Source organism: Ursus maritimus, unplaced genomic scaffold, assembly GCF_017311325.1.
Source record: "Ursus maritimus isolate PB19 unplaced genomic scaffold, ASM1731132v1 scaffold_26, whole genome shotgun sequence".
NCBI lineage: Eukaryota > Metazoa > Chordata > Mammalia > Carnivora > Ursidae > Ursus > Ursus maritimus.
Window position 1 is genome coordinate 7,612,677 of NW_024425119.1, and position 16,515 is coordinate 7,629,191.

At 54.2% G+C, this 16,515-nt stretch overlaps 2 protein-coding genes across 5 annotated transcripts in view; both read left to right on the forward strand.

Moving 5' to 3' along the window:
* Positions 1–6: 6 nt before the first annotated feature.
* On the forward strand, positions 7–5,617 carry LAG3 (lymphocyte activating 3). Of its 3 annotated transcripts, XM_040642103.1 has the most exons (8): positions 7–282; positions 592–739; positions 1,123–1,409; positions 1,999–2,256; positions 2,539–2,811; positions 4,419–4,661; positions 4,929–5,059; positions 5,389–5,617. In XM_040642103.1, the coding sequence occupies exons 1-8, from the start codon at positions 225–227 to the stop codon at positions 5,551–5,553; spliced, it is 1,563 nt and encodes a 520-aa protein (XP_040498037.1). In that variant the 5' UTR covers positions 7–224; the 3' UTR covers positions 5,554–5,617. The 3 variants fall into 3 exon arrangements, with proteins under 3 accessions (XP_040498037.1, XP_040498038.1, XP_040498039.1); XM_040642104.1 differs by lacking the exon at positions 4,929–5,059; XM_040642105.1 differs by lacking the exon at positions 4,419–4,661.
* Positions 5,618–14,233: 8,616 nt separating this feature from the next.
* The window catches only part of CD4 (CD4 molecule), a 37,731-nt gene continuing 35,449 nt past the window's right edge, over positions 14,234–16,515 (forward strand). For both annotated transcript variants that reach the window (XM_040642106.1, XM_040642107.1), the window contains exon 1: positions 14,234–14,377. The gene's annotated coding sequence lies outside the window, so the exon portion shown is untranslated. The remainder of the gene's footprint in view (positions 14,378–16,515) is intronic.

Sequence of the window (16,515 nt, forward strand, 5' to 3'; positions counted from 1 at the left end):
CCCCCCCCCCAACTTCTGCTGCCAGATCTGGCCAGCTTGCTTCTAGATTCCAGCCTCTGGTCGTTGGTTCTTCCCTCTATCTCCAGGTCTCTGTCCTTGTCCCTCTTCTAGATTCCCTTCCTTCACCCCATTTCTTTGCAGAACTCTCCTTCGTCCATCCGTTCCTCTCTTCTTTCTGACCTCTTCCCTTTGCGGGGCTCAGTGTGGCCCAGGCCTAAGGGGAGATGTGGGGGGCTCCGTTACTGGTTCTGCTGCTTCTGCAACTGCGGTGGGTGGCTCCAGGTAAGATGGGGCTGACCCTCTGGGAGGGCTGACTTCAGAATCATGGTGGGGGAAGGGTGTGGTCAGCAGGGATGTCTGGACCTCACAGCTGCCAAGGTCCTTAGCTTGGGTGGATTCTTCTAAATGCCTTGCTTGGGGCAGCCTTTCTGCCCCCAAAGCCTCTCTTTAGTCTTCCCGTTGGGTGGGGAAGGGACAGAAACCCAAGATCTTCCTCAGCCTTCTTTCTCCTTCGGTTAACTGAGGCTCCTTCTCTGCTCCTAAGTCTTTTGGCTCATGGCCCCTCCCCTTGGCCTCTTTTTTCCTCCCCAGTGGAGGCTCCAGGGTCTGGGACAGAGGTCCCGGTGGTGTGGGCCCAGGAAGGGGCTCCTGCCCAGCTCCCCTGCAGCCCCACAATCCCTCTCCAGGATGTCAGCCTTCTGCGAACCGCAGGGGTCACTTGGCACCATCTACCAGACAGGTATGCACCCCTAACTTGGGAAATAGGACCCCCAAAGCCAAGAGCAATGGCATCCAGACTCACAACCCCAGGCCCAAGCCAGCCCTCTGTCTCCTCCCCTGAGCTGTCAGTCGCTCTGAAGCCGTGGCTCCGCTTCCCCCGCTGCCTTTCCTTCTTTCCTCGGAAGACTGCTCCCCTCACACCTGCATCCCTTCTACACCTGCCCCTCAAGAGAGTGGGTGGCGCTGGCCCAACCCGAGAGGAGACGGGGATGGGGTCGGTTAGCGGTCCAGAGATCTCCCTTTTGGGGGGCTTTCCTCATCGTCGAAGTGGGGTTGGACTGCCTCTTGCCCCGGGCTTCTTCCCCCCTGAATTTCTCAGTCTCGCCCTTCTCTCCCGCCCAGCGGCCCTCCGGCTCCCGCGCCCACCCTGCGCCCCGCCGCGCCGTCCGCGCGGGGCCCCGGGCCGCGGCCCTACGTGGTGCTGATGCTGGCGGCCGGCGGCCTGCGCAGCGGGAGGCCCCCCCTGCAGCCCCGCGTGCAGGTGGAAGAGCGCGGCCTCCAGCGCGGGGACTTCTCGCTGTGGCTGCGCCCGGCCCGACGCGCCGACGCCGGCGAGTACCGCGCCGCCGTGCACCTCCGGGACCGCTCCGTCGCCTGCCGCCTCCGTCTGCGCGTGGGCCAGGCCTCCAGTAGGTGGGGGCGGGCCGCGGGGAGCGGGGCTGGAGCCGGGCGCCGCGGTCCCCGTCGCCCCGGAGGCAGGAAGGGCGGGGTGTCTGTGCCTCTCAGGATGCGCCCTGGGCCCCGCCCGAGAGCCCCCAGAAGGGGAGCGGGAGGGGGTGGGGAGCAGAGTGGAAGGGGCCCCCAGAGAAGTACGTGTGTGGGGAGAGGACCCTATGGAGAGACTGTCTCACCCCCGGAGCTCCCCTCCCCCACCCACACTGGGAGTGCCAGGGTGGAGGAGGTGAGGCACCCCTGGGTTGGGGGGCAGAGTGCAGGGCTAGAGTGACTCATTTTAGACATCTGTAGCTCAGGGGTGGGCTTAGAGGGGATCCTCAGGCAAGGGTAGATCGAGCCAAGTAAACTGGAGGCTGGCGGGGCGGGGAAGCAGGGGAAAGAGGCAGGAGATCCGGAGCACCCATTTTAAGCACTTCAGGTGCCAGGCCCTGGACTGGGGGGGGGGGGCGGGGGGGCTTGCAGGGCAGTGGTCGGAGGAGGGTTGGGAAGGAGAAGACAAGTGTTTGCCGTGGGGCTGATCAAACCTTCTTTTTCTGTGAGCAGTGACTGCTAGCCCCCCAGGGTCCCTCAGGATCTCCGACTGGGTCATTTTGAACTGCTCCTTCAGCCGCCCTGACCCGCCAGCTTCTGTGCACTGGTTCCGGGGCAGAGTCCCTGTTCAGGAGTCCCCCCATCACCACTTAGCTGGAAGCTTCCTCTTCCTGCCCAAAGTCAGCCCCTCAGACTCTGGGCCATGGGGCTGCATCCTCACCTACAGAGATGGCTTCAATGTCTCCATCACGTACAACCTCTCCATTCTGGGTAACACCTCCAGTCTGCCTTCGCCCTTGACCACAACCCCTCCCTGCCCCCCCCCTCGACTTATGGGTCCCCAAACCAGGTCTCTGGCAGCTAGGGCCCACTGTGAATGCTCTGGGCCTCACACTTCTGAGCATCCTCACTTCGACATTGCTCTGCACCCTTGTGCTTTTCAGAGCCAGACCACCTCCTTTGGTCTGCCTCCCTTCCCCCGGGGCCCCAGTGCTCCAGCCTCTCTGTGCCTCCCCCTCTCCGCTTCAACTTTGGTTTCTCCTTCTTTCCCAGGTCTGGAGCCCTCAGGGCCTCTGACAGTGTATGCAGGAGCAGGTTCCAGGGTGCACCTACCCTGCCGCCTGCCTCCCGGTGTGGGGACCCAGTCTTCTCTCACTGCCAGGTGGACGCCTCCCGGGGGTCCTGACCTCCTGGTGGCTGGAGGCGATGGCAACTTTAACCTCCAACTGGAGGCTGTGAGCCAGGCCCAGGCTGGGGCCTACACCTGCCACATCCATCTGCAGGGACAGCAGCTCAGTGCCACGGTCACTCTGGCAGTCATCACAGGTCAGCCCCAGGTGGGAAAGGACGAGCTCCCATCGCAGGGCAGCTGGGACAGGGAGGGCAGGCCGGCTGGGCCAAGACTGGGCAGACACCTCATGATGCTAGGCCAGGGGGCGCAAGTTGCAGAGGCTGCCCTGGTGGCCTCCTTTCTCGCCCCCACATAAAGAACTGAAACTGAAAATCTCCCCTGAGTCACTAGGTGAACATTCCACTCTTCTCTGAGGGACTCCCCTGCTCTGAATTGGGAGGAGGGTCTGAGAAGTAAGAAGAAGTGGCAAAAGTTTGAATGGTTCAAAAGAGGTGGACTCTAGAATCCTCATCTACTTGGGGACTAGTGCTTGGGTTAAAGTTGCAGGAAGTGGCCTGGATTTGGGAGGAGTTAATAAATCAGTCCCTTGGTCAGCAAATATTTACTGAGCAAGGGCTTTTTTTTTTTTTTTAAGAGAGTATAAAACAAACACAGAAAAAAAAAAAACAAACCACACCACAACAAAACTCAAAAACTCAGAAAGCGTGTGTTGATGGATTGGTAAGCCACGACAGCTTGGCTGTGTCTGTAATACTCACCTGTGGTCACTAAACAGTAGCACCTCATAGTAGGTGCTTAGTACTGTGTATTGACTGAGCGAATCAGTGAACACGCTGACAGGTCAGACATCTCCTGAGGGCCAGTGCCGGCTTTCTACCTGCTCCAGGCTAGCTGTACCGAGATGCCCTACCCACACCCCAGCCTCACTCCGAGCCCCATCCTTCCCTCACACGTGTCCTCCTGCTGACTTAGCCTTTCTGCCGGTAACTCCACCCGTATCTCACTCCCCTGAAACCTGGCCTCCTGGTTCCTCACATCCAGTCAGCCCACAGCTCCCAGTTCTCTCCGTCCAAGGCCTTCTTGAGGGTCAGCTATTTTGTGTTAGTTTTCCAGGCTCTCTGCACATGACAACTCACGGGCAGAGACGGTTACCCATTTTACAGAGAAGGGATTTCTCAACTCACACGGCTGGGAAGCGCCAGCCTCGGGGTCTAAGGTCCGGCGTCTGTGCCACCAAATCGTCAGGTGCCTCCACCGCTATGCTTAGTTCAAGCCCCTTCACCACTGGTGTCCTCCCACCCGGCCTCCCTCTCACCGTACAGCTTTGAGACGCTCTGTCTGTTGAGTGGTGGGTCAGTTCACTGTTCTCTGAACATTCAGGAAAGGGGGCAGAGTTCATTTGGGGGGCACCTCAAGGCAGGGGGCCCTGATGTGAGCCAAGCCATGGAAGCAAAAAAAGTGCAAGGTGTATGGGGGCTGATCTTGGGGTTTCTGAGCATTTGAGTAGAAAGTCGTGCAGAGAATCCAAGATGGTATTTGTTAGGTGATCCTTCTGGGCCAGGTTGGGTTTGAACGGTCCCCAAAGGCACTAGAGAGCCTGGACGGCTTTTGAGCTGTAGAGTGATCTGCACAGAGCTTTGTCTTGATAAGACTAATTTGGCCCTGACCCCATCTCCTCCCCCCAACCTCACCCAATCAGAGCCCAGGTGAGTGCTGGGGCCATTAAGACTGGGGAGTTGAATCTTTGGTTTCAAGGAAGAGGGTCGGGTCCCCAAAGATCTCTTCCCTCTGATTTTCTCAGTGACTCCCAAATCCTCTGGGTTACCTGGCAAGCTGAGAAAACTGCTTTGTGAGGTGACCCCGGCGTCGGGACAAGAGCACTTTGTGTGGAGCCCCCTGGATAAGCAGTCTTGGAGAGGTTCCCCAGGACCCTGGCTGGAGATGCAGGAGGCCAGACTCCTTTCCCAGCCCTGGCAGTGCCATGTGTACCAGGGGGAGAGGCTTCTCGGGACAGCGGTGTACCTCACTGAGCCGGCTGGCCCAGGTCTGAGACCCCACAATGCCACAGCACCAGCTCCAGACCCGTCCTCTCGATCCCACTTTCCAGACCCCTCTCTGCCAGCATTCCAGATCTTTTCTTTCTAACCTCGTGTCCAGTCCCGAACCCACTTCTGCCATTCATTAGCTAATGACCCTGGCTGGATAAGTCCCGAAACTCTGGGCCTCATTGTCTGCATCTGCAACGTATGAGGGTGTGGCAAGATATCCTTTCAGCTATGACCTGGTGCCTCACGTTGAACTCCTTCTGTAGGTGCCCAGCGCTCTGGGAGGGCCCCAGGTGCCCTGAAAACAGGCCATCTCCCTCTCTTTCTCATCCTTGGTATGCTCTTTCTGCTCCTTTTGATGACTGGAGCCCTTGGCTTTCACCTTTGGAGAAGACAGGTGAGCTGGGGACACCCCTCAGCCCGCACCGGTCACTGGCCTCCCCTCTCTTCAGTTTTCTGAGTGCCATCTGGTATCCCTTCCTCAGGGAAGATGACCAAGGTGGGCTTCTCATCCTGCCTTCAGAGCCCCTTCTTCATAAGCCTCTCCAGGGACTCCTTGTACCTGGAGGACAACCCAAGAAAGTCTGGGGAGGGGGGGTTGCTGAGAAAAGGCCTGGGACCCGATGGGGAGGGCAGGGGGCTGGGAAAGAATAGATGCACTCAGTATCCTCCTTATTCTCTTTCCCTTCATCCTTCTCCCCACCCACCGTCCATGTCTTCCCACAGTGGCGTCCAAGAAGATTCTCGGCCTTGGAGCATGGGACTCACCCACCTCAGGCTCAGAGCAAGATAGGGGAGCTGGAGCAAGAGCCAGAGCTGGAGCCGGAGCCGGAGCTGGAGCGGGAGTTGGAGCTGGAGCCGGAGCCGGAGTCAGAGCCAGAGAAGCTCTGACCTGGAGCTGAGGCAGCCCGCAGATCTTCACAACTCAGTCCCAATAAAATCCCTGTCAGCAGCAAGCCGGAGTCTGGCTCCTTCTTGTCCAGGGAAGGTTCTTGTCTCTGCCCAGCCTCTGGGGGCTCCCTTCTCCCACCTCAGCCTTCCGACCTACTTTCCCCAGCCAATCTCTCTTATCTTTCTCTTTTCTGTTCCTGGCCTCTTCGTGATTCTTTCTGCCTTGGTCTTTCTCTTGCTCTCTCTCTTTCTGCCCCGGGGTAGTCGTTTTTCTGAAGCTCCAAAAGCCCTCACCCCTTACCTCTACAGCTCTCTTCTGTGTCCTTCGCTCATATTATGCTGGCTGCCCTGGTTTCCTTTGTATTTTTGTTCCCCTGGCCCACCCCACCCCACACTTGGCTCCATTTCACATTGTCCTTGGCCCTTTTGCTGCAGTGCGCGCGCGCAGACACACACATATACACACACGCACACGCACACACACACACACGGAGGAGCCCTGCCATGTAACGTCCTCCAGGGGATCAGGTCTTGCAACCTTTCTGGGCAGCTGGCTGGGGTTCCTGCTTGCCTCCTCCCCACCCCCATGTTCCTTGGCTCTGGGCAACCTGTCTGGTCCCAGGCACGAGAACACACTGCCACCCAGTGGTCACTGCTTGTCATACCATGGGAGGTCACTGGGCACGCGGGGGCAGGCGGGAAGAGGCGAACCGCGCAGTGGTCCAGACAGGCCCAGATCCCTGCGTGCACACCAGCTCTGCGGGGTTCACTTTCTACGGGCCGCGTATGAGGACACCAAGCAGCGGTCACGTACCCTGTGCGCTCTCCAGGAGAGGGACCGAACCATGCCCGCCTCAGGACGACACGTAGCCCCAGCCCTGGCAAGGTTATGATCCAAGTCTGACAAAGGGGAGTGCTGTGAACAAAGGCCCCACGTGGGGAGAAAAATGGCCAGCAAGACCGCTGGCTACGGCGCAGCTTTGGGAGTCCTCTCTCTGCTGACTTGACCAGAGCTGATCTCCTCAGCCTCGGTTTCCTCCTATTAAACGGAGTAAGGATAATGACCCATGAAAACGGGTTGCTGTGAGTATCGGACGGTCAAAGGGCTTTGAAAACTAAGGTGCCCCCGTGCATATGATGTGCTTGGCTGATTACCCATTTGTGAAGGAGGAAGCCGTTCTGGTCACGCCGGGAAGGGGACACAAGCCCCACGAGCCTGCCTGCCTCGCTCATTGTCTGTCTCTGTCTTGGAGCGAACATTCGCCTGAGCCGTGCACGCTGTCCTTCCGCAGAGCACGCGCACAGCCTCGGCCCCGGCACCCCCCTCCCCGAACCTAGACCTCCAACTGCGGTATGCGCAGGGCTCTGGACTCAGCCGCACACAGCCCTGCCAGGGAATTTTAACCCTGGACAGGAGGAAACGAAGATTGAAAGGGAGCCGGAGGCGCATGGTGGCGCATGCGTGCGCCGTGGCAGGCGCCCTACTCGGTATCCCACCGAGCCTGGGCACCACGTGCACAGCGACACAAACCCGGAGGCTGAAGACGTACCCCTGTGGAGACACGATGGCCCGAGATTTGGGGACAGAGGGGTACCTTTGCTCTGGGCAGAGCCTTTGAGGGCGAGGGGTACCCTCTGAAACCTGAGGAATGAACCATTTAAAGCAGTCCGAGTTTCTGAGCCTTAGCATGGTGGTAACCCTTGCCTTGTCACAGGCAGAGAAACGGTGGCACGGAGAGAGGCGCTGGCACTCACCAGAGGTCATCCCGCTGTAAGGTGAAGTCCTGAAGTTCCTTTGAGAAGCCTCCAAAGCATCATCCCCACCCTTTGCCGTGGGCTGGGGACAGCTGCTGAGGAGACTCTTCAGGTCTGCCCTATGACCCTGCTCTCCATAGCTGGAGTGGAAGCCCCATGTTTCAATGGCGCCGGGGTTTCCTGGAAAGTTCTGTGGGTGGCAATTTTCCTCTCTGCTGGGTAACATCCTATGCCCTTTGGGCTCATGAGAGTAGTCATCAAGGATTCACCATTGTCTATGTGGGGACTTCCCCAAGCTCCTGAATGAAGGGGACAGGGAGGGGACAGAGGCAACATGAAAGGCCACCTGGTTCCTCTACCCACTAAGAAAGAGAAGAGCAAAGGGTAGAAGGAAGAGGGGGCATGGGGCTTGTGCATACAGGGCTCCTTCTTTCATTCTTATTCCTTCCTCTGTGGGGTCTCCCCTAGGGTTGACACATTCCTGCTCTTCACCCCCTTTCCCCCCAAAGCCCCACTCTCCATCTGGCAGGATAACGTCTGACCCTTTTACAGTTCTCTTAAGACCCCCCAGGGAGCTAGGTGAATTTATCTTGCATCTCCAAGTTCATTGGCAAACCAGTGTTCCAGGTTGGGGTCCTGGAGGGGAAGGGAGTGAAGGAGGCAGGGAGCTCAGGAGCTTTCAGTGGGGGTGGGGCTGGGGGATCATCTTAAACCCTTGTTAAAAAGGAAGGAAGTGGGCCACCTGGGTGGCTCACTTGGTTAAGCTCAGGTCATGATCCCAGTTCCCTGCTCAGCTGGGAGCCTGCTTCTCCTTCTCCCTCTGCCATTCCACCCCCGCCCCTTGTGCTCTCTGGCTCTCTCTGTCTCTCTGTCAAATAAATAAAATCTTAAAAACTAAAAAAGGAAGGAAGCAAAAAAAAAAAAAAGCTCTATTAGTTGCCTATTGCCACATAACAAGTCACCCCAAAGGTTAGTAATTTAAAACAATAAACATATGATCTCACACCTTCACGAAGCTAAGAGCAGCTTAGCTGAGCAGTTCTGGCGCAGGGTCTCTTGTGAGGCTGCTAGGATGTGGGCCAGGGCTGTGGTCATCTAAAGGCTTGGCCAGGGCAGAGGATCTGCTTCCAAAAAAGACTCCCTCAGGTGGCTGCTGGTCAGAGGCTGTAGTTCCTCTCTCAGTGAGCCTCTTCATAAGGCTGCTCACTCCATAGCAACTGGCTTCCTCAGGGGGAGAGAGTGGCCAAGAAGAAAGCTCCCACGTCTTTATAACCTAATCTAGAAAGGGATATACCATCACTTCTGCCCTAGACCACACAGACCAACGCTGGTACAATATGGGAGGCGACAGCATAAAGTATGAATTGGAAGTAGCAGGAATCATTGGGGGCCATCTTGCTTATGACAGCTTGGCTATCGTGGGGGAACAGTGCCTGAAAGAGAGACAGGCCAAATGAGGAGAGGGGGCATCTTTGAGTTCCTCCATCCCTGGCCTTGCAATGGGCCTGACAAGCCTCCTCCACTGTCTACTGTCCAGAGGTTCTGGAAGCCGAATGAGGTAAGGGTCTTGCCAAGTCAAATGTGTCAGGCAAGAGGCCATACTGTGCTCATTCAGACTGGTGGTCACATTTGCCAGTGTGTCCCTGACCTTCGACTTGGTCTTCTCATTTCCCTGGGTCAGGGCAGGAGCAGAAATTTCCCTGTCCCACTACCCCCACCAGGCAGGGGTGTTAGGTTTCAGGCCTGAGCCCCTGCTGTTGCCGCCCACCCCACCTCCAAAGGAGGTGAGCAAAGAGCTTAGGTGTCCCTGCTCAGGCCCACTCCCAGGTGGACTTAGCCCTTTGAAGGGAATGGGGTTGGGGTGGGGATGGCTTCTAGCTGCTCCACTCTGTGGCTGACAGTTTCTCCAAGGGCTGCAGGTGCTGGCTGGCTGAGCCCAGGCCAAGCTCTGAAATCTGCCTGCTCCAACCTCCCATGGGAGGTGGGAGGCCCAGGAGCCTCCCTCCGAGTTGCCGAACATGGTCACAGAGCTAGGGACAATATGACTAGGGTGGAGGTGGGTCAGCCCTCCAAGACTCTGCTTCCCAAACAACAGCCTCAGTCACCCCTCCCCCACTTCCCCCATCTCCAAGCCCTGCCCCCACTCCCCTTTGCAGAGGGTGTCGGTGCAGCTGCAGAAGGGCAGAAGGTTCTGGTAAGGAGGCCACCACAAGACTGCACCTGGGGCTTCCAACTCCCTACTCCACAGGCTGCCCTACCCCTTCTCCAACAGCCTGGTCCCCGACACTCCATCAGCAGGTCACCAAGTGGGCTTTGCTGTTCTCCCCAACTTTCTCCCACCTTGGGCTCCTTCCCCTCCTCCAGCCTGGAGACAATACACGCAGCAAAAGTAGCTCTCTACCAGGAAGCAGGAGACTTCTGGAAATCCCCATGCTCCATGCTCACAGGCCTGTGAGGGAGCAAACAGCTTCACTTCAGTTTCTTCTTCCGTAAAAGGGGGACAGTAATACTTACCAAAATGTTTGACATGTGCTAATGTATGTGAAAGTGCTTGGAAAGTGGCAAATCACTCAGTTGATGTGAGGGATCATGGTGGTGCGAAGCCCCAGACATGCTTGTCGGCCTTATACCTCTCTGTCACCGTGGGAGAAGATTTCTCTTAGCCATCAGTCTGGCCTTCCTTTTTTTTTTTTTTTTTAAATTTTTATTAGTTTATTTATTTATTTATTTTTAAGTAATCTTTACACCCAACGTAGGGCTCAAACTCATGACCCTGGAATCAAGAGTCACATGCTCTTTCAACTGAGCCAGACAGGCACCCCCAACTTGGCCTTTCTTACTGCAGAGGAGAGGCCGTTAGGGGGAGGGGGACCACCCAGGGCTGCGGCCCCAGCAGCTAAGTTGGAATCCCAGTTCCACCAATTTGGTTACTGGCTCTGTGACTGTTAGCTATTTTCTTAAACTCTTTGAGCCTGAGTTTCCTCATCTGTGTAATCTGGAGAAAAGCAGTTATGCCCTATCATTGTCGTGAGGATTAAATAAAATATACAACCATATAAAGCACATAGCAGTCCTAACTGCTCAGCAGAAACTTCCTCTCTCCTCCTGTTATCTTTTCCTGTTTGGAAACCCCAGAGGGAGAGCCAGGTTCTTGGGGCCCGTTAACTCTTGAGAATCCAACTTCACGGGCGCTCAAGGTCACAGACCCAAGGGCTGGACAGCATCTCACAATCCGTCTGGTGCATCGGTTGCAAGTTGGTGGCCCTAAGCTAGATCAAGCCCTTTGGAATGCTTTGTTTGACTCACTCAGGGTTAGAACAACAACAGAAAGTGAGTTGCCAACATTAAAATGAGGGGATAGCATATAAATGTTTGGTTTTCCACCTTCCCTTGAAAGTTTGGTGCAACAGGCAGGCAAGTCTGGTGCAAGCTCTCCTATCAACTCAGCTGGAGCTGTGTGGGTCAGTGGCTGCCTTCATTACCTTCCAGTTGGCCCACCTCAGTCCCCACCCCTCCCTACTGTTTTCCCCACCGTGTCACCTAGCAGGCTCCTGTGGTCATTTGGTTTTGTGATCCTTGGCTTTTCATTCATTCATTCATTCATTCATTCATTCATTCATTCATTCAAAAAGAATTCAACAGGAATTTAAATAAAATAAAATAAAATAGGGGCACCTGGGTGGCTCAGTCAGTTAAGCGTCTGCCCTCGGCTCAGGTCATGATCTCAGGGTTCTGGGATCGAGCCCCGTGTCAGATTCCCTGCTCAGGAGAGAGCCTGCTTCTCCTTCTTCCTCTGTCTCTCCCCCTTCTTGTGCGTGCTCTCTCTCTCTCAATAAATAAATATCTCAAATACATGAAATCTTAAAAAAATAAAATATAATAAAAATAACATATTCAACAGCCAGGGGCTGGGGGAGGAGGATGGGCAGTAAGTGTTTAAAGGGTACAGAGCTTCAGTTGCGGAAGATGAAGAAGTTCTGGAGGTGGATGGTGGTGACAGCTGCCTAATAACATGAACGTACTTAATGCCACAGAACTGTAGGCTTCAAAACGGTTAAAATGGTGAATTTTACAGTGTGCGTATTTTACTACAACCAATTTAATACCAATAAATATCAATACAATTCAATTTATTTTTAAGAGAGAGAGTGCGCCCGCATGCCCGTGCAGGGGTGGCTGTGGGGATGGAAGGAGAGGATCTTAAGCAGGCTCCATGCTCAGCATGGAGCCCAACGTGGGGCTCAATCCCAGGACCCTGGGATCATGACCTGAGCTGAAATCAAGAGTTAGACATTTAACCGACTGAGTCACCCAGGGGCCCGTCAATACTTTTAATAAACGATTCAATATGTAATAAGGGTCTACCAGGACCAAGCATTCTTCTGGGTGCTAAGTAAAACAGATGTGGTCACCACTCGAGCCTGCCAGAGAGACACTAAACAATAATTTCCTCACTATTACACTTGGACAAGTGCTTGCAAGGGAGAGGAAGCATGGTGTATTGGCGGGTTCCTTTATTAAGGAAACCTTGTTTCAGCTGAGGAGTTTGAGAGGAGGGGTCAAGTGCAGAGGATAGCGAAGCAACAAGATCCAGACACACAAATCCTGCTGTAAGATGCGGGGCGGGGGGTGAGGGGGTGCCCCCTCACCTCCCTTACCTCCGAGGCACCTGCCTCCAGACTTCTTCCAGGTAAGAACTCACCTTCAGTCTCAGTTAAGCCTCTATCATGTTGAATTTTCTTTCACTTGCAGCAGAGCTCAATGCTCCCTGATACACACTTCCCAGGGAAGCCTTTCTCGATCTCCCAGTTGAAATCAGGCTCCCTATAATAAGATCCCCAGCACCCTGGGCTTCCCTTTTGTACCACGTGTCCAATTGTGATGGCACGATTAATTGTTCAGTGTCTGTGACACAGGCTGGAGCGGTGACCATGTCTAGCTTACTTATTACAACCCCTGCACCCACAGTGCCTTGGGCCTGGAAGACACTTGAATAGGGGCGCCTGGCTGGCTCAGTCGGTAGAGCCTGCAACTCTTGATCTCGGGGTTGTGGGTTTGAAGCCCCACATGGAGTGTAGAGATTACTTGAAAATAAAATCTTAAAAAAAAAAAAACAACCCAGCTTGTTGAATATATGAATGAATGGGCAGAACTGGATTAGATCAGAGGTTAGAAACTTAAATGAGAACAGCGGGCTGGCTGTAAAGAAGTCTGCAGGAGGGGGTTGAAGCCCCAGGAGGACACACACCCTACCTGTACGGATGGCCCTTAGAGGTCACACCGAACCCTCGCACTTACATCCATTAACCGAAATTGAGTCATTTAGTCACGTCCAGATGCAAGGGAGGCTGGGATTCAGTATACATTAAATCTGGGCAGCCAGGACCTCAGCTAAAAAAAGGAGGGTTCTATTACTAAGAAAGAAAGAAACAACATTTTGGGGGACAACTTAAAGTCGGTGCAGACAAATAGCGAAGATCTGAAGACTGAATGAAATTTCCTCTATTAGTGGTTCCCAAAGTGTAGCCCATGGGGCGAGGGGCCCCCGAGACCCTTTCAGGGAGATTCTGAGTTCAAGCTACTTTCATAAAAATAATAAGACATTATTGGCTTTTGTCACTAGGTTGACATCGTGATGACGCTGCCAAAGCAATCTGGGTTAGACTGCTGCCTTAGCACAAATTGAGGCAGCGGAGCCAAACGGGGCTGTGGTCACTGTGTTCTTCACCGCCAGGCACTCGCAGTCAAAAATGAATAAAAATATTAATGCCACTTTCACTTAAGAATTTCTTTGATGAAGCAGTAAATATTAATGTTATTAAATCTCCAATGTTGAGTTCACTGTGTTATAAGATGAAAAGTAGCGGGATGCCTTTCTGTGGCGAATGAATCACTACGTTGTCTCAAGTAGAAATGCCTGCATTAATTGTTGGAGTTGCAAGCTCAACTAGCCACTCTTTTCATGGTAGGGAAAGGTCACATGGGCACATGGGCACATTTAAATGATCAGTCAGGCTGCTGGTGGAGGATGAGCCAGAGGACGACAGAATGGGGAGGCCAGGAGACCGGCGAGGAGGCAGGGGCTGTCCTCCAGGCACAAGAGGGGGATGGCACCTGGGGTTGGAGTGGATGGAACGGTGGTAGTGGGGCAGAGTGACTTGGATAGACTTCTGAGAGAGTTCGAAGGTAGCATCCACAGGAAATGGCAAATAAACGTATGGGAGGGGTTGGGTGAAGGAGTCAGAGAGTACGCCCAGTTTATTTGGCCTGAGCAGCTGGGAGGTGGCAAAGCCCTTGCTGAGCGGCGGACTTGCGGAAGAAGTAGGGCTGGAGGGTGATGGTGAGCAGCTGGTAAGTGCAGTGTGGGACATGTTGGGTTTGCTCTGCACAGTGAGCTTCCGAATGGAGATGTCCAACGGCAGGTGGAGCTGCACGTCTGGAGCTCGAGAGAGACCTGGGCTAGAGAAGCACTTGAGGGCTGGCCAGAGTCGAAGGGCCAGAGGCAAAGGGTCTAGTCCATGGTCACTCTGGGGGTCACTCTGCAGGTCTCAGCCCAGACCCTCTCTGCCACACTGGGCCACCTCTAATGCCTTTGGTCCCTCCCCGCTGAACAAATGCCCTTAGGACCCTGGAGCAAGGGGCTGTACAGGGCTTACCAAATGCTCTCATGTGCCCCCCACCTCCCTCCCACTTCTTCCCTTGAAGCCCAAACCAGACTGCAGTATCATCGAGGCCATTTTTTTCTTGTTACACAACAAGGAGTTCGGTGACACTCTGCTCTCCAGCCTGGTTCCGCTCAACTTTTCCCCTTGACTTTGGCATTTTCACTTTAACATCTTCCCTGAGAGGCAGGGGGTGGTGACCCCAGCCCCAGATAGTGACGTTGGGGGCTGGCCCAGGCCTGGGGTGTGGAGGAGCCTCACCACCGGGCTTCCTGTCTCTTCGTTTACATACGTCTCTGCAGAAGTAACAAGCACTCTCCTCAGTGGGCTCCTGGTTGCAGAGCTCCCAGCCTTCACGTAGACACACTGTGTGAGAAGCAGAGGGGAGGAAAGACACAGGCCCAGAGGTAAGATGGATAGACTCAGCTTCATTCCGTTCCATGGGTCCGGCAAGGGGAGGAGAACGTGGAAGTAGATGGGTTGGAATGTTCTGGACTCCCAGTTCTCTGCCCAGAACGCTGGCCATCTTCTCTTGTGTTTCGCACTGGAATGGTGAGTTCAAGAGGCCGGGGGACCATGGCAAACTTCTCTCCACAACCCCCTGTGCACAGCTCAGTGCCCGGAGCAGAAGGTGCTCCTCAGAGGGGCGTTGAGCTGGATTGCAAGATCAGAGAAGGCACGGAGACTGGAGGCCACCCCAGGCTGAGAAAGGCGGCAGGAGGCAACTAGTCAAGGGGCCATGGAAGGGATGAAGATAGGAAGAGAGAAAAGAGGTAGAAAAGATGGAAGAAGGGGTGGAAAATGAATAGAAAGAATAAAAATATATTAAGGAGGAAGGATGTCGATAAAAAAATAAATGAAAAGAGGAAACAAAGGAAAAAGCAAGAAAATGAGAGGTGAAATCCAGTCTAGAAGCAATTCTCCCCAAATCAGTTTTCCCAAAGATGCAATTGTCAGAAATTCACACCAGAGACCCTATTTGTTTGCAGGATTTCATAAGCCCTATGAATGAGGTAGGTTCCTTTAGCTATCTTTTCTGTCTATATTTATTTCTACATTTTTTGTCTATTTTGGGGCATTTTTAGGATTCTTGAACAGTATGTCTAAGGGCCCTTCCATTTTAATGAGCTTTAAAATGGTTCACGAAATTCTCTGAAAGGGTTGAAACTGGGCTGTGAGGTATGCAATGCTGTCAGCACAGTAGATACATATTCTTAGGTAAATACGTCATTAGAAAAACAGGTTCTAAGAAAGTTTTAGATGTCTCAGCTGCCCTAGAAAAGGAGGCTAGGTGGTTTAGTAAAGGATTTAGAGGTCCCGCCTGGGCTTGGTGTGGTGTGGGGGGACGCAGGAGGTGTTACCTCTCAAGATGGAATGCCGTGTACAATCCCACCTCCCGCCTCCGGGTTCCTTGTCCTTTCTCCTCTCCTAAGACCTCCATGGCCTTGCAGAGCTGTCCTCAAGACATATTCTGGGAAAAGGACCTTCTCCGTATCGTCAGATTCCTCAAAATAGAAAGGTCGCACTATCGCTAATTCAAACATTTTGCTCTGGGTGGGATAGCTCTTTCTGAAAGTTCCGTTCTCGTGGGGCAAATTGTTAGGGGTGTGAGGCTGACAGTAAAACTTGATGGGGGAGGTCACTCCGTTATATTTTGACAAATAGTTTCTTGCGTTGTGTTAGATTCTGTGGGCTCATACAAAATGGCCGCCCTCTCAACCTCGGATGAAGGAGTTCCCAGAGGACAGGGTCAGAGAGAACTCCTGACATGATTTTCCTCTTTCAGTGTGGGGGCACATATATAGAAGAGGTATACTTCGAAATAAGAACTCCCCCTCACCAACTGGTTCTAGGCAGAAGCCCTGTAACGTCTTAGGCCCCGATTTGGGCCATAATGGTGAGGTGGCAACAAGGGAGTTCAGTAGACCAAGGGCCTTGCACATTTTGGACACTCACTGAATGTTGAATGAGATAACTTTGATGAGGGTGGGTGATGGGAAGGGGGCAGATGGGGGCCTGGGTTTGTAGGGCTCTAAGGTTGAGCTCTGTTCCACACTTTTTGGGGGATATAGGGGAAGGAAGGAAGGCACAGCACCCCCCCCCCCGCCACGTGGGTGTCTGAGGCAAAGGAGAGGATGGCGGAGGTTGCAGCCACCGAACCACAAGGGTCCCTTAGAGGGTCATGGTCTCTAGGAAGTTTATATGAACCCAGTGAGCAATAGAGAGGGTGTATGCGGTGGGGGGCACATCCCGTGGCGGGGCTTGGGGGACTGCCTGGGGGCTCTGGGGAGAAGATGAAAGTGTCTGTGGGACCACAGACTGTTGCTGTGGTGGGGCTGTGCCCTCTTCCTCTCCCCAGTCTCGCTCCTCATCCCATCTGGGGGGCCAGGGCCAGGGCAACAGGAACCTCAAGAGCTCGAAGAAGTTGCCAGTGTGTGTTGCCATTTTGGTCTCACGGTTCTCTTGGTCTCCTTTGATCTCTCTTTTGGTCTACTGCTCTGGGCATGTGTGTTGCCTTTCAAAATGTCTTCATCTCTTTCCCTCT

What these genes read in the sequence shown, in the direction of transcription:
- LAG3 (XM_040642103.1), top strand. Translation starts at nt 225, where the DNA reads ATGTGGGGGGCTCCGTTACTGGTTCTGCTGCTTCTGCAACTGCGGTGG. An exon ending in TGGCACCATCTACCAGACAG is followed by an intron (nt 740 to 1,122) that starts GTATGCACCCCT and finishes TCTCCCGCCCAG; the next exon opens with CGGCCCTCCGGCTCCCGCGC. An exon ending in CACTGAGCCGGCTGGCCCAG is followed by an intron (nt 4,662 to 4,928) that starts GTCTGAGACCCC and finishes CTCCTTCTGTAG; the next exon opens with GTGCCCAGCGCTCTGGGAGG.